The following is a 22,887-nucleotide window of genomic DNA, read 5'->3' as shown; positions in this document are numbered from 1 at the left end:
AGGATGCCATAATTTGGATTGAATCTGTACAATTGTTTTACACTAGGAAATATATAGGTTGATAGTTTTGTTATGCGAGTTCACCTACCAAAAAACGTTACCTCCTTGGCCTTCCTACTATGGTCATTGAGTAGCGTGACTGCCGGAAGGTTAGATAAGTGACGGTTTCTGCTCTGAGCTTCAAATACGATCGAGTTTTGGTTTGACGCAACACTTTAAAGTTGAACTCTACTGCTCCAGTAAGATCTCGGAGAAAACAACGATTTTTTGTCTCCAATCTTGCATACGACCTATGGAAAAGAATGAACAAAACAACCAACACTTCACACACCGATTGGTTCAAGAACTTGCCACTTGGCGGAACTTGAACAACTTCTCGAAAACCCAACAAACCTTAAAATTCGACTTGCGGAAGAATCTCTTACCCAATCGGGCAAGGGGGACTGGCGCTGGCTCGGGTGTGACCTTCGAAGTGTGCCTTAAGGATGAGCTCTGTTTACACTAAAAATTCACCTGGTTCTGGTGGGGCGGGGCGCGGGGAGGCGCGACGCGATTTTTGTGACGCAAATCGGACTGCCAAAAAACAGGTTTTTCTTCGTTTCTCAGAGGCGTGCGAATCAAGCCCAAAATGTATTCAACATTGTTGGGGTTTTTCTGTCAAATGAGCTTGTTTTTTGGGCGGTTTTGAGTGGCTGCTTATTTTTTTCATTTGGGAGGGAATTTCCCCGGTCACGATCTTCGATGGTTAAGGTGTGTCGCTAGGCTGGTGGGTTGAAATGTCTTTCGGATGAGATGTGGAACTACGTCAGATTTCAGTATTCCAGCGTTTGACTCATTGTACTTTTTGTGTAAACATGTTTTTTTGTGTGCCTTAAAAATATGTGTATTTTTTATTATTTCTTCATATAGCCAAAAAGAACTTGTTTCATTCGTCAATTGAATTCTAAGCATACTGAAAAATCTCAGAGGTCACCTTTCTTAAAGATTGAGGTCTTTCAATTTAAAAATATCTAATTTTCAAGGAAAAGGTGAACTGTACAACCCTGATAAATTAGACAAACTGCACAACAGTTCAATAATATACTGTATCTTGTCATTTTATCTCAACATAGGCTCATATGTTGTCCCTGATGCTTTTAGTAAATTTCGATTGGCATGTACAAAAACATTATATAAGTTAAACAAATCCTATTTTTTCTGAACAAAATCTTAAAGATGGAACATCTTATAAAACACTCTAAACGTGAATCACTTGAATATTAGACCAAAACTGAAGTTGTTTTATCCTATTTCTAGAGCTTTTTTTTTGAAGAGGTCTTATACATTACATATTGCCTTTTATATGTTTACAGGACCTATTAAAAAAAAACTCTAGATTTGTTTTCAAAGTCACTAAAACTTTTTTCAATATTTTCGCATAATCTTGTAATTCAATAAACGAAAATATTCGTTTTAGCAAAAAAAAAAAAAAAACGAATTGTTAGATAAAGAATCAGTGGACAAAATTATAATTCCGTTATTTTAAAGGTTTGTTTGGGTGGCACCACAAACTTAGCCAAATTCCGTTAGAAAATAAAATAATGTCAACTTTTAATAATGATACGAATAAACATGTTTTTTTTTTAAATAAAAAAGACGTAGTCCTCCGTCAAAAAAACTTGCGGTCATTTCTATGACGTATTGGGTGAAATCGCTCATCGCTGAGTTGCTGCTTCTCGCCGATTTGCGATTTCATCTGATAACATTTAAGTGTGCAATGCACAAGAAACTAATAAAAAAAGCAGTTCCAATGTGACAAAGCTCAAACTTTCGGGTTAAAATAGCGTTAGGCGTTGTACAAAAATGCTGAATCATTGTGACCGGAGGTGGTATAAACAGCTTTTGCCTATACAGTAGGGTGGTTCATGGATATATGAAAAAGACAAAAGTGTTCTATTTCGTTTGCATCAACCGGAATTTCAAAGTGCTATGACCCCAGAAGCTAGCCTTAAAATTTGAGCTCATTTGGTTAAGGTTTAGTTGCTCCAATTTTGATCTGAAGTTAGTATGGAACTTGATTCAATTTAATATGGAGAATTGTAACTTTTTACATGTTCTTATAGAAAATTTCCCAAAACCCTATCAAATTTTCCAATTCATAGGTTTCTTATAGGTTTTGATCCGGGGAACAACTTTGTAGAACATCGCAAAGTGCTAAGAATTGATCCTGGAAAGATACAGGATGTTTTTTAGAGTTCACTTTTTTCGGCAAAATTTCAAAATATGCTCATAAAATTAACCTGTATCTTTTCGGGATCATTTCCTAGCGCTTTGCGATGTTCTACAAAGTTGTTCCCCAAATCAAAACCTATAAGAAAACTCTTACATGATAAAGTTTTATCGGGTTGAGGAAAACTTTCTAGAAGAAGAGTTAAAAAGTGAAAAATAAATCAATTAAATTTGTTGAAATTCCATTCTAACTTCATATCAAAACTGGAGCAACTAAACCTTAACCAAATGAGCTAAAATTTTCAGGCTAGCTTTTTGGGTCATAGTACTTCAAAATTCCGGTTGATGCAAACGAAATTGAACACTTTTGTCTTTTTCATATATCCGTGAACCACGCTACTATACAGAGGTCACTAATTTATGTGTCGTAAAGTTTTGATGGTGATTTTTTTTGTTTTTTGTTTGTTTTTGTTTTAAGCGAGATTATCTATTGATTGGACACATGTGACTGAAACGTCTTGTTTTCGTACTAAATGCATCAATTATTCATTCTAATTTTCACAAATTTGATGATGATGATAATTGACTCTGGTATTTGGCAACCAAGATTAAAAAAAAGTTATAAGTGAGAATGTCAAGCGACAAAACGACACGTTTTGGATGATAGGTCGAACATTTAAAATATTTATTCCTTTTTTTTATTGGTCCAATCATCAATCGCAGCTGGATTAACAATGACGAATTCATATTATAACTAAAACATGCGTTAATAATTTGTATGAAGCCAGTAAGAGTCGAAATTTCGCTATTTTCGATTTCGATGTGGTGAATGAAAAGTACGAATCAAAATTAGTTTTAAATAGTTACTAAAGCCATTGCAAATATTTTTCAAAGTTTATGTCCCCCCACCCCCTCTCCTTAAAAATTGATCTGAAAAATCAGGGAAAAACTTCAAAATTTACATGAAAATAGAAGTCTAATCGATTGAAAACAACCTAAAATACATTTTCTGCATTCATAATCATATTTAGGATTTTTGGGCTCATTTAATTTTTTTTTATAAAATTCCGATGTACAGCACCGCAAAAAAAACTTTTTTTTCGCAAAAAAAAATTTTTCGTCAATACTTAGATATTTTGAAAAGTAATGGTTGCATAACAACTGGACAGGTGTATAATGCTTTTTAAAACATTTTTTTTTCATTAAAATGTTGAAACGATAGCTCATGGACATAAACTTCAAAAAATGTTTGCAACGGCCTGATTGCAGAAAATTCAATTTCTGATCCGAATCTGTAACATTTAAGTCTTGAATTGGTTTTGATATCATATGAGACATATTTCGAAAAAAAGTCGAAATGTGCTATAATAATCATTGTAATAATGTTCTTAATCAAGTATCTTACATCAATTTAATGTTAATTTACCCAACCTGACAGCTCATCACAGACAAAGCCCCTTTTGATTATCTCACCTCAAGAATAACATTTGCATTTGCACAAACAAACAGTCGGTATAATCCACGAGACATTTTCCCAACAAGAAAACGAAAAAAAAAAACTTGAAGGAGGCTCGCCATATTTGAAACGAACCCCCTAATCTTCAAGGCACGTGCTTGCGCTGTAATTCGGACAGGATTAATCTTTGGCAATACACCGTAGTGCCTACCAGTAATACTTAGTCTTTGCGCTGGTAGTGTCCGTGGACGTAATCATTGGCCAATCTTGCTCCACATTCAATTCGAAGAGATTGTACCAACAAACATGCACACAGACACACACCTGGTTGGGCGGTTCAGGGTGTGTTTGTGAACCATCCTCTCCCCATGCGGGGTAATTCGGGAATGGGTTTAAAGTGCTAATCAACGTCGATAACTGGTCGCTCCGTTCTGCTCGATTTCAATTGTAACAAGCATCTATCTTGGGGAAACACGATAAAAAATGTGTGATTAATTAGTGTTGCGGCACTGTAAGTTGGTTCAAATTTGAAATACAAGCATATTTTACCCTCCAATGCCCACGTTTCACATAATATACAAGTGAGGAAAGAAGCGTGGACATACCGTACCAAATCTTCCGATTTATGAATGTGCCATGTAAGCTGAAATACAGCCATTCCACGTCAAACAGTAAGTCTCCAAATCAAAGGTGCTCTGATTTGGCTCAAATTCGGAGTGGGGTTCTTTGACCCAAATAATTAGACCCGTATTTTTTTTGACGATTAGGGTGCTCCTATCCATAATAAGGGGGTCCAAAAAGTTGCATTTTTCGTCGATTTTCGCATGAAGCTCATTTTTCAAAAAATCACATCTCCGGAACAGCTGAACCAATTTTAGAGTGCCACGTTATTAGTTGGGCTTTAAGGAAAAATATGTGGAGGTTCGAAAAACCTAGCTGAATATTTGAAAAGGTTCTATGATTTTTTTTTCCTGATTCCTTGTAATATTTTACATAACGTATCCAAAAATTGCGAATATTCTTTAAAACGATTCGGAAATATGATTTTCCTTAACATAAAAACTTGCAAAATTTTTGGATGATATTTTTCAATTTACATCATACTCTAAGGATGTAAATATTAGTGCTAAGATTTGTTCAAATTCACCCCAACTAACGGCACGTGGGATGACCGCCGTAACTCTCACACACATGTGCGGAAGTTCGGCTTAGCGTTCGTTCGTTCGTAAACAGTCTGATGGGTGTGTTAAACAAAACGACTATCGCTATGTGGTGTGGCATTCTTGGTGTGATTATACTTACAGCCGCACACTACTGAGAGAGGCCGCCGCCACGCCAAGCCACGCGATGATGACGATGACTGTATTGAGCTGGCAATCGACCGACTAACTGACTGACTGACTGACTGGGTTCGCGAAGGCGGGTTTTTGTGTTGATAGTATAAGAAAGCGCGCGAAAAAATAAAGAATGTAAATTAACAAACACACCGACACACGTGTACTCGGAGAGAAGTGTGAAAGAGGCAAGGCAGCAGCAAAACAAAACTTGTTGCTTTATTTTTGCCAGCGTAAACAGCATTTGAAGCCCACCACACTTCCATTGATCGGCATCAGATTAAACTAGTTAGTTGTGTTGATAAATAATTTCCTCGAATGTTTTGTTGCTGCTGCTGCTTGTTGCTTGTTGCGCTCAGCTGTAAAATGCTCTCTTATCGATATCGTTAAACTGTGGCACTTGATTGGGGAGCACGAATTATGAACTGCTAGCTGTTGTTACACTTACTCAGCTAATTGTGGGAAAACTTGAAACGCTAGAATGTAACTAATAGATGGTGGTTGATTGGATTGAACGTTTTTATTTGTTGTTTTTTATTTGAACAAAAGATCATAACTCAACAGAATTTTATCAATGAAACTATAATTCGAGCAAACTAATCTTCCGAGAGACGTAAATTTCCTTTAAGTTGCTTAAGTTCATATTGAAAATTATGAAGTTTTGTTAAATACACCATTTTGGATTCTTGAAAGTTTAAAGGTTGAATATTACCTCTTTTTTGTGTAATTTTACCTAAAATTATAGGCGCAAATGTTAAATTCAACCCTGTTTTTACACAAAAAGTGTCACCAGATGTAATAGGGTAGAGGACCTAGAAATCGCCTACTTTATAAAAAAGAAAAAAGAGTTCCCAAAATCGTGAACAAGCGTTCATGAAAATGGGGTTCCCATTTTCATGAACGCTTGTTCACGATTTTGGAAACACTTTTTTCTCCGTGTAGTCGGAATCTAGGAAATTTGACTAGAATTTTATGACAATTTATGGTTTTCGGTGCTATTTGTTGTAAAACGTTGATAAACTATTTGATTGTAAGTTTTCACAAGGTTTTTATCATTTACGGGTTCATTTTTGTTGAAATTTTGCGTTTTGATAAAGTGCTCTAAAGTGCCTATTTTCGCCCCCCTAAATCCAATTTTAAAACCCTTGGAACCAGTTTTCGCCCACTTCAAAAATCAAGAAATCAGATGAAATTATGGCACAAAGTTTAGCAAATAGTAGTAGTTAAATAAATTGAGGTTCAAACCCCCTTTTTACAGATATCCTACTAATTTTGAAGTTCTCTGTCTATTCTCCCTAAAACCAAAACATGTTCTCACTCCGACTAAATCAAAATTCCTGATAGATCTCATGTGTCCTGTAACTGTGTGCGCACACAGTTACAATCAGCTCCATGTTGTTGTTGATTTTATTAGGGGAACTTTGAACCCATGGGTCATTCGCGCCCGAATTGACTCAATAGAAAACTTCGAGTACCTCTAAAATAAAAATATTAAATCACATGTGCTATTTTAAAGTTGTGTAACTACTTTTCCATCCTTTGCTCAATTTTTTCTACTATGTACCAGTACCACGTTTGAACTAGGTGTCCCATATCTCAGCTTAGGTTAACTTTTGAACTGATGTTTTCACTAAAACACCCGAATGAATGATATAAAATAAAATGATTAACACTGGAACGCCCAACGCATGTCGAACTTACACGGACGCCCAAGCCCCCCAAAAAAGGTGGAACGGTAACTTTAACTCGCTGGTTCTCGGGCATAACTCAACCAATCTGGATGATTCTTGTTGCCAGTGATTTGTAAGAATGTCTAGATGATCCTTAAATTATGTAGAATTTGATTTGTACAAAAATGTAATTTCCGCGACCGAAAACATCGTTCCACCTTTTTTAAAAAGACTGCCTTCGCGGAATTTTCGGTGAATTTTTTTTACACGTGAAAAAAAAAAAGTTGGAACGATGTTTTTGATCGCAAAAATTACAGATTTGATCAAATTAAGTTCTGCAAAGTTCTAGAATCATCTAGACATCCTAACAAATCACTGGAAAGAAGAATCATCTTGATTGGTTGAGTTGTGCCCGAGAACCATTGAGTTAAAGTTACCGTTTCAACTTTTTTGGAGCCTTGGGCGTTGGAATGTTAATTAACCTTTAAAAATAATCTAGAATGTTCCAAATATATTTTCAAGCACAGATCGATGCGATCAGATAAGTTTTTATGGTGACCGAAAACTGGATCTAGATAAAATCTGTTTATACCAGGGGTGCTCAAAGTTTTTGGAGGATGGGCCAAATTTGAAGCTCAAATAGGCTTGTGGGCCAAATTTACAAAGAAGATATTTAAAAAAATACGTTATTTTAATTTAAAAGACTAGAAAATACATTTTTCAAAAAAAAGCAAAGTAATCCACTTTAACGACGCCCGGGTCTTTTGTGGTCTCTGTTGCAAGTATCAGCTCATTTCTAGGCGTCCGAAGGTTATGTGTGGTGAGTCACCCAAAACCTCTTTTACGTAAATGGACCGACGTTTTACTTCCTCATCCGATAGAAGGCCAGGAGGATAAGGCGGGAATCGAACCCGCGCCCCATAGCTACTTAAGGATCGGCAGCCGAAGCTGCTAAAAAAATATATTTTTCAGCATTTCCGTTAATTGAAAACAATTTAAAATAAAATAATAATATGAATAGTAATATATAGCAAACACAAAATAGCACATGTTTATAGGTAATGTTGATTTTATTGTTTTAAGTATTAAAAAAAATCGCTGAAGGTACTTGTGTTTTCAATGAAAATTTTACAATAATTATTTTCAAAAAATGTAAGATTCGACAAAAAGAAACATTTTAGTGAATAAACATTCAATCATCTAAAATGCACAAAAAATTCAAATTATTTTTGAATAAACCAGAACATGCTCAAAATGATTCTAAACGGAGAGAAATGCATTTTTAATTGATTTAAGATGATTGCACTTAAATTTCTATTGATATTTTGAAGTTTTTTGGAACAATATTTTTGCCTATGATTTTTCGAGCTAATTTTTGATTATGGAGTGAGAGGAGGAATGTCGAAAAAGCTTTGAAAAATACTTGGAACAGCCTTATTCCTCCGATTTCAACATTTTGTCTGCCTTAATGCTGAATGCCAGAATTTTCAAAATTTTTGATGGAAGTTTTGATGATATTTTCTAGAAGATAAGCAAAAAAATGTTCAAATTAAGCCATTATTTTGAAATAAAAAAAATCACCTCACGGGCCACGTATGCACTATGGTACATTGGGTGGCCAAGTTTCAAAAAAGTGACCTTCTCCAAATATTTTTTGGTATTTTTTTCTCGAAAGTAAACATTCTAACTAAGAAAAATCCAAATTTTCAAAGCTCTAAGTTTGTTCATTACGGAGATACGCAAGCTGAAACTCAAAAAATGGAGTAAAAAACTAGCGTTTTTCATAAAAAAGGCTGATTGTTTAATTTTAACATAACTCAGCCATTTTAAATGTTTTATTAGGACAACTATACATCGTTGGAAAGGTAATGAGATAAGCTTTGAAACTATTTATAAATAAAATGTTGTTTCCAAACCAAAAACTGAAGTTTTCATCGAATAACTGGAGCATTTTTTGACAAAACTTATTTTTTGTGTTTGTTAATCGAGTACTTTTTTGCTAACCGATGCTAAACATGAAACTAAGATCACTTGAAAGATTGGATTATAATCTAACATTGCTGAAATTTCCAGCCTGCGATTTTTGCGTTTTCGGAGATATGCCATTTTGAACATTTACGTTTTATCAAAATTTGCTGCAATCTACATATGCGCCCGTTTATTTCACTTGGTTTGCTACCTACTTCGTGGGCATCGTCGCTTCAAAAATCAATACCTGGTTTCAAGAAGTTCGAAATGACTTTATTGGAATTTTCTGTTGCCTACATTTAAAATTGAGTACCTTAGACTAAATAAGGTATTCGTACCGAAGTTTCTCAAGCGAAACTGGAGAATCTCAATTTGATACCGAAAAAAGTATTCAGCAAAATGTTTACTTAGCATGATGAATTTCTGCGATCAATCCTTGAAACTGATCCACATTTAAGTTCTATGTTGGTTAGTACAAAACATCATAGAAAGTACCTTTAACATATCCTGAAGCTGTCACATACTCTATAATCAAATGAATTTTAAGAATTATTTTTTTCTGTTATTTGATTTAACAATTAAAATTTTCGCAATTTATTCCCTTAAAGTTGGGGGGTGTCTCAAGTTATATGGCATGGACTCACAACAAGAAACACACAGCAGTAAATACTAAATATTTGACTTAAAATGAATTTATTACGCTTTAACTAATTTTGTGGGAGATTGGGGGATAGGGGGGGGGGAGGAGGAGGAGAGTGGGGGAGGGGGTTGAAAGAAAAAGGAGGGAGGGGTTGTGTCCTTAAAGTGGGGATGTATTAGCTTATCCATAATTTAATAATATAAACTTGCAATACAATATATACGCAATTCTGTTGCATTTGCAAATGTATGAAAAGACTATTTATTATAAACAATCAACTATTGAAAAACATGAAAAGTCATAAAAATCGACGTTTATCATTTCAATACCATACAATTACCCAAATTTGTATGAAAAAACATTTAAAAAGGAAAAAAAATAATTTGGCCGCCTGTTTGTATGGAGATGGCCCATAGTGGTATGGCCCGCGGGCCATATTTTGGTCACCCCTGGTTTACATAATACTAGAATTCGCCCTGGGCTAAAATTGGATGTCATGTTTTTGTTCTTTGTTTTATTGAAATGGTAAACTTTTAAAACAGGTAAATCACTAGATTTTCATGAAATTCAGACATACAGTGAAGCAATGAATTATACTTATACATTATTTTCGGACAAAATAAGTTGTTTCCCTTCATTAGTCTTCTGTAGTCGGAATTGACAAAAATATAAACAATAGAATTTCATTAGGAAAATTTCAATTAGGGCTAGAAATGAATGAATATAATAATCTGCATAATAAATTTCTCTGGTTAGTTTGCAATACGTCGTAAGAGCCATCGCGACCTCCGACACTAATTTGAATTTTTCTCTGAAACAAACCAAATTTTCATTGTGTGTTTAGTGAAAAGCCCTTAAAGGACATGCAGATGAACAATTCAAAGCATTGTTGAACTTAAGAATTCGTAAATTGAACGAGATCCAATCGAAAAACTGGTTTGTTTACAACTGGCGCTTAGGACCATTTGAAAACTAACCCGAGATTTAACCAACAAATGGTATAAGTTTTCTAAACACATATTTAATCCAGTAGGTGGGCAAAAGCTGGGTCCTCTACTTTACATATCACATTTTTTTATATCTGTGTACTAATGTGGTCCTTATTCTGACCACGGGAAACCCTCCCACTAATTGCTTGAAGTTTGTGTGGGAAAAATCGTGAAAATGACCTCATTCGGTCCGTCTTGGGGTCCCATAAGCCGCCATTGAAAATGATAAATTTTAGTAAAGTACTTCAAAAGTTATGCTAAAAATACGGTGGTTTTAGGAAGAAAACCCTTCATGTTATACATTTTTAGAAACACGTCCAAAAGGTTAAAGATCTGACCACCATATCAAAAGTTACAAGCACTTAAGTGTTATTTATACAATTTGTTGAGGCCGAAAACGATTTGTTGATGAAAGTGATGTCCGGATCTATCATGCAACCATTCGTTGGATGTGTAATCAAAAGACCTTTCAAACGAGTCAAAGAAATCGAAGATCTGACCATCCTATCAAAAGTTATAAACAGTTAAGTGTTATTTTCAAACTTTTTGATGCTGGATTTCAAATATTTTGATAAATGAATGTCAGGAAGGCAGCAACCACCTAAATGTGGATTAAGTAACGTTTTTTCAGCAATTCCCCACGAAAACAGCATGATTCGAAAAAAAAGTTCTCCGATCGAGCTCAATTTTTTTTCTGGAGGATTCTTGGCCGAAATAAATAGACCCGTATTTTTTTGTTTGGCTATTAGGGTGACCTACGCCGTGTGAGGGTGGTTCCAAAAATGGCAATTTTCGTCGATTTTCGCAAAAACCACTTTTTTCAAAAAGTCTATCTCCGTGCCATTTCATCCGATTTTAGCTGTCCTAGACGTAAAAGAAAGGTGATTAGTTTGGCTATTTGGGAAAAATAGTAAGAAGTTTCAAAAATCTAGCTTAACATTTGAAAAGGTCGTATGAAAACTTAAAATGCTGTTTTGAAGGTCTCGGGACCAAAGAGCCTATGTCTGAAAATATTTTTATCGGATTCCTCGGGAAATTTCACATATCAGAAAATGGTGAAGTTATGTCGATACTCTGAGATACGATTTTTTGAAAATAAAAACTGGATTTTTCGACGCGTCACGCGCAAAAATGGGAAAATTACGAAAACGGGAAAAAATCGACTTTTTTCACTAAAACTGCGATAACTTTAAAATTTCAGCGATGACCTATACATGTTAGGGTACCAAAAGTTGCGTCTTTTAATTACGAAAATTTGGCCATTTTTTGATATGTTATGTGAAATTTTCCGAGGAATCCGATAAAAATATTTTCAGACTTAGGCTCTTTGGTCCCGAGACCTTCAAAACAGCATTTTATGTTTTCCTTCAACCATTTCAAATGTTAAGCTAAATTTTTGAAACTTCTTACTATTTTTTCCAAATGGCCAAACTAATCACCTTTCTTTTGCGTCTAGGACAGCTAAAATCGGATGAAATGGCGCGGAGATATGATTTTTTGAAAAAAAGTGCTTTTTGCAAAAATCGACGAAAATTGCCATTTTCGGACCACCCTAACACGGCGTAGGTCACCCTAATGGCCAAACATAAAAATACGGGTCTAATTGTTTCGGCCAAGGATCCCCCAGAAAAATTTTGAGCCCGATCGGAGAACTTTTTTTCGAATCATGCTGTTTTCGTGGGGAATTGCTATTTTTTTAATGTGGAAATGTGGAAAAATGCCTAGTCATCGTCTAAAAATAAACGGCGTCCTATCTCGACAAACAAAACGAAGTCGATAAAGTAGTCGGTTTCACTGAAGGAAAAGTGGAAACGTGTTTCGGTAGAGTCGCTGGTCAGCGGTTGGACTCATAATCCGAAGGTCGATAGTTCAAATCCCGGGGTAGATGGGATGCTTAATTTTAGGCGCTCTCTCCATTCAAGCTTTCGGATGCCAAAGACCGTGTAGCAATCTTGCAATAGAGAGACCGCGCCTGTCCTTTCGTTGCATTAAACAACCAAACCAGTCAATTTTTTCCCTCTTAAAAACGATTTTCCTGTTCAAAAGTCCACTCGCTTTCCATCGTGTTGAAACTGTCGCTGATCCTTTCGTCGAAAATGTCCCGCCCGGGATAGGTTAGCATTTGACATTTTGCGTTAATTCGAAATTGGTGTCTCCTAGAGATTTATAATTGCATTGGCGCGCCCGACTGAATGATTGCTAAATCTAATCATATGGTTGGGGTGCTGAAAAGTTTGCGCGTCGCTTTCAAACGGTTCAACAGCTGAGGGTGAGAAGGAGCGAGAGAGCTTCAGAACGATAAATAGCTCTTAGACACGATAGAAGGAGGGATTACTCATTCCATTCCGTTTGTCGATAATGGAACTGATTAAAATATGGTATGAGCGCCAATCTGTTTCTGCTTCGAATGCCGATTGGCGGGGACCGACCTGTTGCCGTGAATTTTATATTGAGTGTGGAGGGGGGAAGGATGCATCGATTATGGTCACAACCGCTCCAGAAACGGGGGCCAAATATATGCGCTATTATCAATCGAGTCGGACAGTTTTCATTTTCAGCTGCTTCGTATTGTTTCATATAATTATAATTATTAAAATAAAAAAAACAAGAATACAAAAAAATCCCACCCCATCAATTAATAACACCGTCACGTCACTTCCGGTTGGTTTCTTTTTTTTTTTCAAATGTGTTCTCCTTATTTTTTCCCCCGCCGCCGCCGCATTGCTTTCGAAAACTGTGATGCTCGCGTGTGTGCTTCCAGAATTCGAGGAGTGCCAATCTCACCCCAACCCTCGGTGCACTGGGCACTTTTCGTGGCGGCTCGCTGCCCAACGTCAACAACGATAACGATAAATTTCAGGAAAAGGTTCGCCTGCAACACAGGGCCCACTCACAACATATATTTCTCACTCACTCTTCCTAGTATTACCTCCCTCCCGCCCTTCCCCCCTGTTTCTATTTCGGTGTAAATGTTCTGGATTATGTTTGAGTTTTTCTCTTCATGGCATAGAAATTACTGAACACAAAATTAATAATAGCCTACATATTGATATTTGTTGTTATTGTTGTTAGCTAATCTAGTTTTAGACAAATAGAGCGCGAGTGGCAGCAATTAATAAATTGTCAAAAGTTTTAATTTTGACGAACAACTAGTTGTTCAAAAACAAACTGTACATTTATTTATATTTTTTATGCAAGTTAGGAATAACCAGCACTGCTCATCAGTCATCACACATATTTGCACATAGAAAACGCACACATCATGTTCAGTAGAGAAGCTTGCATTATTCTTAACAGTAAGCTTGAGGACATCTTGAAGTTTATAGATTTAAGAAACACGTTTTGTTAAGCAAGTTTCGTCTAGGGCTTGTGCATAAATAACGTAACTCCCCTCTGCGTGGCTTTTTCTCCATACAAAATTTCAACTTTTTGTATGGAGCGTGGTTTTTCGTCAAACACCCCTCTAAAAAGCCACGTGGTTTATGCATGAGCCCCGGACTAGTCACCCCATTGGCGGTATCGTGCGTAATTTTTATAGAGGAAGTTTTCTCGAGATATTTATAATTGAAAATATCGAATTTTGAATTGTAAAGTGTATGATAACACCCAAACGAAATTTAAAAAAATCCCGAATATATTATTGAGCCAATAGCAATTAGCAAAAATAGCAATTTTTGGTCATTTAAGGGTTTCAAAAAAACATTTGAGATTAAGGCTCAGTACACCCACATTATTTAGCTTCCTAATGGACGGAGAATAGTCTTATTTGAATTACTCTGATAAATAATTAACATCGATGATGTTTACGAATTTAATATTTTGCAGATGAGATTTTTGGTTTTACAAAATTGCATATTTTTTTCCATTCTAATGGAGACGCGGTTTTAAATCATATATTATTTTGATTTGACAGTTCCGAAAGATTTTGTCTCTAAGGCCAAAGTAGCTCTTATTTTTTTTCGAATCAGCTTCAAATGGTTACGTCCTTGTAAATAAAAAAATGTTAGGAAAATTTAGTTGAAATTGGTTTTCCAAAAAAAATGTGCCTTTATAGAGTTTTGGTGTCTTGAAAGAGTTGTTGCAAATGTAAATGGGCAACTTTCGGCTTGGTTGAAAATAAGGGTTGTTTCGGATTAAAGTGTTTAAGACAATAAAACTTTTCAGGATTCCCGTTGATAAATGGGACCATCCATAAACCACGTGGACTTTTTTTTCTGAAAATGTCAAGAACTTTTTCTATTCAACAATACAGTCTAGACTCGAATATCCGAAGGTTTTAATTTTTTTTTGATAATCGAATCATGAACATATTTTTTTTGAGTATTTCTTTCTTTGATTATTTTTAACATCAAATTTTAGTTCTGAGACCCCATTGTAGTCAAATTTGATTCATCAAATTTCTTACTAAATATTTCATCACCCCCATTTCACCGCCATCTTGTACTTAAAAAATCTAAATCACTTTAGAGTAGTTTAAATTTAAGCTCGACAATCAAATAAAAATAAAAAGAAAAAAAATGTTGTTTTTGTAATTCGATTATCCGAAGGGAAATTTTTCCAAGGCCTTCGGAAAATCGAGTGTGAAATGTACAACTTTTCAGATTTTGTTTCCTTTCCAGGAAGGCCGTTGTTAATATTTTTCAAAGTTTATGTCGCCCCCCCCCTGGCCTAAAAAATGAGGGGGCAAAAAAAATATCTTTTCGAAAACTTCAAAATTTTAATGAAAATTAAAGTTTAACCAACTGAAAACCAATTAAAATGCATTTTCCCGCGTTTATAATCATATTTAACATGTTTGAACTCCTTTGAAAACATTTTAAATTTTCATGAAATACCAATGTACAATCCCACCAAAATTTTATTTTGGGGAAAAAAAAATCCGTCAATACTTTGATTTTTTCAAAACTTTTTTGCCTGTAAAAAGCATTTTAAAACACTTTTTTCATCCAAATGTTGAAATCTAGGAACTTTGAAATTTTTTTGCAACGGCCTAAGTTGTTGGGCGGCATGTTTGAATGTTGGCATAATTCAAACAGTGTCGTCGATGACTCCAACATTTTTTCTTATAATCTACGCTCATAAATCATTCTTTTAAACGTGGCAACAAGGGTTAAATTTTGAGAGCTCTGAAAAATATCATTTTAGTTTTTTTTAGTTAGAAATATTTATAATCGAAAATATCGAATTTTGAATGGAAAAGTGTATGAAAACACCCTAACGAAATTCAAAAATTGTCCAAATATTATTGCACTAAGCCATTGCGCAAAATAGCAATTTTGGTCATTTTCAGGGTTTAAAAAAATAGAATAATCAAATCAATTCGAAGACACCAAATTTTCAAAGCTGCACAATTTTGCTCCATTTTTGTAATAAAAAATTACAAACTTTCAGAATCTGTACCAGTTTTGCTAAGATTCCCCACCAGAGTTACATTTTGATTCTTCAGGATGCCTACTTTGATAAATATATCTAAATAGTAAAAAAACGAACATTTCCAAAAATTAAAAAAAATCCAATAAAATCACATTCACAAAATCTCGTGAGACTGTAAATACAAATGGATTTTATATTTAAACAAATATTTGGCAAACTTGCTTCAACATATTAGTAAATTTTCGCGAATAGGTTGCCTTCGTTGATATCATTGCTTTATACATTAGGTATACGTTCCTCATCTTTCTTTTCTAGCCTAGATGGATGTTGTTACTTGATGTTGAATGTTGTTTCGGCTAAAAACTTCACAAAATACTAAAAGATTCCCTCTTTCATTTCCACAACAGGGTGACGAGACCACGACACTGACCGAGCTGAAATCGTACACAACGCTGGAAAATGCAAAACCCAAGAAAGACTCCGTCTCCAAAGCTGGCACCCCCAACCACAGTCGGGAATCGAGAGGTATGATGGATTTATTGTTTGAACTTTACTTAGCGTAATGTTTTGATTTCGACCGACCCACAGGACGAACTCCAGGTGGGCCAATGAGAAACAGACAATCGAGTCGGAACCATGACACATCGCCGTACGGCAACAGCTCCGTGCATCTCATACCACCAATGGAGAGCAACTGGCACCGGTCCATCTCGGATTCGGCCATCCACCAGAGTCTGTGTCAGGCACAGGTGAGAACAAATGTTGTCTTATTTTTTATGCGCAGACTAAGACTGATTGCGCCCTTTTTTCTTTCTTGTTACAGTCCGAGTCCAACCATCTGAACACACACTCACCCCTAACGTTAAGTCCAACAGTTCAAAGAAAAATTTCAAATGCTCAAAGTATCTCCAAAGTGCACCATCATCATAATCTGTCATCGCATCACCTGGACAACAACACCTCGCACGATATGAGGTCGCGGTCGTCGACCGGCCTCTCGAGGTTACCTGGAATAAAGTATGTTTGCTCGGTTGGCACGTCGTCGAAAACTTAAAAGAAGTCAGAGCATTCCGGCCTACTTTGACTAACGCTTGTCTTTCATCTTTCAGCATTTATCCTTCCCAAAACCACAACGATGGTATCCAAATTCCCATACCGAGTAATACGGGCTCCCTGCCGGATCTGACCTCGGTCGGCTACCCAATGTACCCTTCGCCGTTGGATCAGGAGTACGATCACAACGCGCAAAACAGTAGCTATTGTCCGGTAAGTCCTGTCTTTTGCAGATAATCCCAAAACAATCTACTAACATTCCTTCCTCTTTTCTCTCAAGCAGAGTCCCCTCGGAACGTCCCCATCGTCGTTATCCCCCACGTCGGCCATCCACACCAACCACCATCCGCACCCGCGACCGAACAACTTCGGTGGAGGGCCAGGTGGTGGTGGCGGCGGCGGCGGCGGTGGAGGCTACCCAATTCCAACCAGCAGTCATCCCGGCAGTGGCAACGTTAGTCCCAGCAGCAACCACAACCACAACAACAACAACAGCACCAGTACCACTAATCTTAACAATGCCGTCGCCAACAACAACGGCAGCAGTAGTACTAACCATAACAATGTTAAAAATAACAATAAGAAGCCGAAAGCTAGTCAGGTAAGTAAACGATCTAGAGGAGAGAGCTTTAAGTTTTGCTCGGTTTTGAAAGTGATGAGAGAGAGTTGATTAGCGACAAAATTTGCTCAAGGATTACCGATAAAAATGGCACAACAGCTGAATACTCTGCTTTGCACGTTTGGTTTATCTGTAATTCTTGCAATCGTTGGAGCCTGCATGAGTTTGATGTTTGTTTGTTAACATTACACTAGAAAACACAATAATTTCGATCGAAATTTACGAAACATTTATTACTAATGCAAGTGGTTTGTTGATGTTAAGTGTCTGTTTTGTTTAGTACTGGTAATGACAAAAATACAGCAGGGCAGAAATCATAATGTTGGTCTGATGTACAATGTCTCGTCCTCGAGAGTAAATTTAAGATATTTGCGTTTTCGTTTCATTTCCATGAATCTTCGCTGCGGTTAACTTAACGCTGTAGGCCTGGCCTAGTATAAAAAGATGGATGTAAAAAAAGGTGCAGGTGTTTGACATGGTTGGGACAGGTGGTCGACATGACGAATACGACAAAAAATGCATAGGTAAAGCTCATGATTTTTTTTATTAAACAAAATCCAATTTATTATTTTTTGTTAACGGCAGTGTGATTTCGACTTATACGTTTGCGTTTTTGCTGGTTTGCGCGAAGAAAAAGTAAAAGAAAATCGAAATTTCTTATCAAATTTAGTGTCATGTCAATTTGTCCGTTGTGACCAAGGTATGTAAACCAGGTAAGGCTGTTTTTCCAGCTGTGAAAAAAAAGGATTTTGAATACTTAGAGATTCTAAGAAAAGTGAAAATTTGTCCTTTTCCGAGCAAATTTCATCAGATTTTTGCCTATCTCACCTTACTGAAAGATATGCTTTACCATCACTCGAAAAATGAACTTCTTAATTCTTCCTACTAGACCCAGTTTCACGTATACAAACGTCTGGACCTTTCCAATGAGTCCAAAATATTGAAGATCTGATTACCCTATCAGAAGTTATAAGCACTTTAGTACTTTTTGTAGGACGGATCTCAGATATTTCGATGAAAATGATATACGGATCCGTCATGCGATCCGTCATTAGTTGGCTCATTGAAAGTCCTTTCAAAGAGCCTAAAAAATAGTAGATCTGATAACCCTATCAAAAGTAATTAGTACTTAAGTAATATTTTAGTACCTTTCAGAAGCCAGATTCCACAAATTTAGCTGAAAATTATATCCAAATTTGTCATGCGATCCGTCGTTGGAAAGGCAATCGAAAGTCTTTTTCAATGAGTCTAAAATAACTAAAATATGACAACCCTAACAAAAGTTATAAGAACTGATTTTTCAAAAATAGTATATTTTGAAACCATCAGATCTTAGATATTTTTATAAAAATGAATCATCCCATCATTGGATGCGTTATCAAAAGACCTTTTCAACGAGTGCAAAAGATTGATCTGACAACACTATCAAAAGTTATGAGTGTATAAATGTAATTTTAGAGAACTTTTGTTTGTCAAAAAATTTTAATTTACAAACACTAATTTATATTGACGTGAGGAAGGCACCAACAACCTTAAGGTAGATTAAGTAACGTTTTTCAGTAGGGTTGTTTAGCATACCAAACTGAACCGAAAAACGCTTTTAGTTGAAATTATTTTTTTGAAAAAATATTTTCGTTTTAAGCCTGTTACAAGTTGTTTAAATTTTTAATTATATGCTACCTACGCCATCTTGGACGCCATCTACTTGGAGTAATATTTCGGGTTCAGTGACCCCAAACTATTCAAAATAGATCGGACACAAGTCTTTTGCAAGTAGTTTGAGAATAAGAAAATATTCTATCTACGCCATTTTGTTTCTGAACTTTTACAGAATTGCAGAAAACGTAGCGGGTCAATTTCGACATTGTCTAGTCCCGCCTAAACAAAAGCCTACGAAATTACATAGAGGCATGCACCAGAATGATCCTTGATCTACAATGTAGATTCTATATATTCGGGAATTTGAACCCTGCTGAAGTCGCAACCATTCAGCTATACGAAGCCGGTTAGTTCGGATCGCTTTGCACTCTTCTACAAAATTGAAAAGCATTTGGTTTCTACAAAAATCTCACACATCTCATCTGTCACTTGATTTGACTCAAAGTTGGCACAGATTTTACATTTTGCCTATGGCATCCAATTAAACAGTGGTTTTTCAAAATGGATAAAGCTGCATAAAATTAACAATAAATGTTACCATGATGTTTCTGTACGAAGACCCTCTCCTTATTCTGCCTTGCTGTAAAATTCAAACGAAACGCTCCATGTCAACTAGGTAAAACCAATCTAATATTTAATATATATAATTCATCAAACTTTAAAGTTATTTAATTTTTAGTTATCTTTATGATATTTCAACTACTTTTTCCATTACAATATTTTCCAGTGCAGAAGATCACATTTGATCAATTTTAAAAACTAGTTTGGATGAGCCAGACTCTAAACTTAATGAACTTTGTAGTTCCTGTATTTTACTTTGTAAATTATTTCATCAATACAAATGGAGGCTTGAACGTGAACTGCAAACTAAATGTGTAATACCTAGATATCTAAACATTGTTTTGACGTACTTATTCTAATCAATCATCACTCTCTAGCGAATATTGTATTTTCAGTTTTATGCTTGCAGCGGCTTGTTTCATTCGATGTGCTAGATTATTCACATTCTTCATCATTTAATTTTTACAGCCTTTTTTATCTGTACCAGATAGCAATAGATTTACATTATTTTCAAAGGTATATAATTTATTTTCCTTATTTTTATTTTTAGTTCTGTAAGCAAACTCGAACCGTGTCCTTACGGGGCTCGGTTTTCCGAGAATCCACTCTCTACCTTATTCATTGCAACACGCGTCTGTTTTATTTGACTGATTTTGTTCATACTCGTTGCTCGATTAGAACGCATACATGTGTATAAAATTTCATTTAAAATGCCACTAGAAAGCAACTCTGCAGCAGCACTTTTTGATGTTTTCTCTCCTTTTTTTTCCTCGTAATAGTCAAATTCGATGTACGATGAATAACGCAGTCGTGTGTTTACCGTAGAGCTAAGAGCGTGTATGGGATAATAACCCTGTGCGTCGTGATATAGTGTGTTGTTTTGTAAATTATAGAAATGTTATTCATCATACCTGGGCGGCACCTGGAAGTCACATCTGAAACTGGTTCAATTTAATGGAAGTAACGCATTAATCACCCCTCACAGGGTTATCGACCATACAAAAAAAATCAAGAACCTAAACCTGATTTGCCTTTGCTAACTACTATTAATAATTCATTCGTGGCTATCGCAGGGTAACAATACTTATGACGTTAGCCAATCGCCTCAGCCGCAGCAAACGCCCCAACAGCAGCAACAGCAGCAGCAACAACAGCGAATACCCACTTTAGAACAGATTAATTACGATAACTTCAGCCAACTGAACGACGGGCTGTCGTCGCCAAATCAGCAAAACTCACCCGAAAACATACTGTATGGATCTCACGGGAACATGTCGCCGGTAAGTGTTGCGCGACCTCAACCCTTTTGTTGAGTTTAAAGTCAATGAGTTTTTCTCACTTTACGCTTTTCCAGCATATGATGCTCGACTATCGGAGCAGACCAAGTCCTGGTTCCAGTCCCGGCCTGGTGATTGCGCATAACTTCGACTCCAACTCTAGTGCGCCGTGCAGTCCAGTGTCTACGAGTATAGGCAGTAATAATGGGTAAGTTCGCCAAACCATCAGTCATCACAGTCAGTTTACACTTTTTTCTGAATGTTTTGTACTGAAAAATTACTTGAAATTACATCAAGAGAAGGTAACTTTAGACATACCCAATCACCAGCCTAAAAATCAAAATGTGAAAATAAAGATTTTCCCATAGAAAAAATATAAATGCAGTGCGCGAAGTTTGGGAGACAGGTTTCGGAAAAAACGCTGATTTAGCTTTTTTTTTTCGCTGGTATTGCGGTTATTGGCACTTATTCAGCACTTTATTTTGATGACGTCTGTTTTTTTTCGATGACAGTCGCTTGTGGCAAAATAAACCAAACAAATGTTCTAAAAGTAAACAGTTCTGGAAGTTGTGACAAATGATAACACAAGAAATATCTGGCGAATCGGATGATTTAACAAATTATACTGGTATTTCGCAATGAGTAAAACTTTGTTGGAAAAGTTTTCAAAACATGATTCTGTTGGTTTCGACAAGTTTACGAACAAATTCCCGCTTCACACTACGGGTTTTGTTTACTTACATGTTGAAGTTCTTGTCAGTTTTTGATAAACTATTATGTGACTATTAAATTTCAATTGAGTGACCAATTCCACGACACTTCACCCCATCAGTCAGTGCTCGGTTTGTTCTAAAGTCGTATCGATGTGCTCCGATTTGGATGAAACTTTAAGCATTTGTTTGTCTATACATGAGATGAACTCATACCAAATATAAGCCCTCCACGACAAAGGGAAGTGGGGTAAAACGGGCTTCGAAGTTTGAGATCCAAAAAACATAATAAATCTTAAAATTGCTCTCATTTCTGTAAAACTTAATCAATTTCAACTCTCTTAGTTGCATTCGATAAGTCTTTTGAAGCACTTCAAAATGTCCCATAGACATCCAGGATTGGATTGACTTTTTCTCATATCTTTTGCAAACTAATGTTAAAAATTGATTTTTTTAAAACCTAAATATCTTTTTGCAACAACATCCAACATCCATACTCCCATATGCCATAAGTTAGGGAATTTCATGGACTATTAGCCTACGGTATTAACTTTTTGGCCAATCGCAGTTTTTCTCGCGTTTATAATTATATTTAACATGTTAGAACTCCTTTGAAAACATTTTAAATTTTCATAAAATACCATTGTACAGTCCCACAAAAAAAAATTTTTTTTTGAGGAAAAAAAAAATCCGCCAATACCTCGAAATTTTCAAAACTAATGATTGGAAAGCAACTGTACGCCTGTAAAAAACATTTTAAAACACTTTTTCATCCAAATGTTGAAACCTAGGCTTGTAATTTCAATTTTTATAATTTTTTTTATTTTTTTTTGTCCCCCCCCCCTCGACTTTGGCAAGAGCCAAGGGACATAAACTTTGAAAAATATTTGCAACGGCCTTAGAATGAATAATAGTAGTTTATGCAACAAGTTGCAAAAAGAGGATTTTTTCAGCACGAGTCGTACATTTATCCAACGAGGTTCACCGAGTTGGATAAATACGAAGAGTGCTGAAAAAATCAAGTTTTGCAACGAGTTCCATACAACATTTTTTGCAATTCCAAAAAACTCACACTGAGTGAAATTTTAAGTAAAATTTTCATGCATTTTGCCAATAAATCGTTTAAATCAAAAAAATGTTGAAAAGTGTTACTTTTCGAAACAAGTGCTAAAAAGTTCAACTTTTCAGCACCCATTTGAGTGCTGAAAAGTAGAACTTTTCAGCATTTATTTTGAAAAGTGTTGCTATTCGATTCTGTTATTTTTGGTACGGAAAAGTAGGCTATTTCGTCGTTCAAGAATGACAGGAAAAGTGAGTAGTTTCACGACGGAATTGCAAAAAAATATTTTTTAACAGTTTGTTGGATCAGG

The 22,887-nt window shown here is 35.8% G+C and overlaps 1 protein-coding gene across 4 annotated transcripts in view; it reads left to right on the top strand.

Moving 5' to 3' along the window:
* Positions 1-22,887, top strand: part of LOC6032463 (alpha-protein kinase 1) — a 64,434-nt gene that overhangs the window by 32,863 nt on the left and 8,684 nt on the right. For 2 of the 4 annotated variants that reach the window (XM_038251485.1, XM_038251484.1), the window contains exons 2-9: positions 16,046-16,163; positions 16,227-16,387; positions 16,462-16,655; positions 16,748-16,904; positions 16,972-17,292; positions 19,999-20,046; positions 20,604-20,810; positions 20,885-21,015. In XM_038251485.1, coding sequence (XP_038107413.1) covers positions 16,046-16,163; positions 16,227-16,387; positions 16,462-16,655; positions 16,748-16,904; positions 16,972-17,292; positions 19,999-20,046; positions 20,604-20,810; positions 20,885-21,015 — 1,337 coding nt within the window. Of the gene's footprint in view, positions 1-13,026; positions 13,132-16,045; positions 16,164-16,226; positions 16,388-16,461; positions 16,656-16,747; positions 16,905-16,971; positions 17,293-19,998; positions 20,047-20,603; positions 20,811-20,884; positions 21,016-22,887 lie in introns of all 4 variants that reach the window. The other 2 variants (XM_038251482.1, XM_038251483.1) reach the window with 2 other exon arrangements.

This window comes from Culex quinquefasciatus, chromosome 2 (assembly GCF_015732765.1).
Source record: "Culex quinquefasciatus strain JHB chromosome 2, VPISU_Cqui_1.0_pri_paternal, whole genome shotgun sequence".
Taxonomy (NCBI): Eukaryota; Metazoa; Arthropoda; class Insecta; order Diptera; family Culicidae; genus Culex; species Culex quinquefasciatus.
Note: the sequence above shows the minus strand (reverse complement) of the source record. Positions and strands in the feature narration are given on the sequence as shown.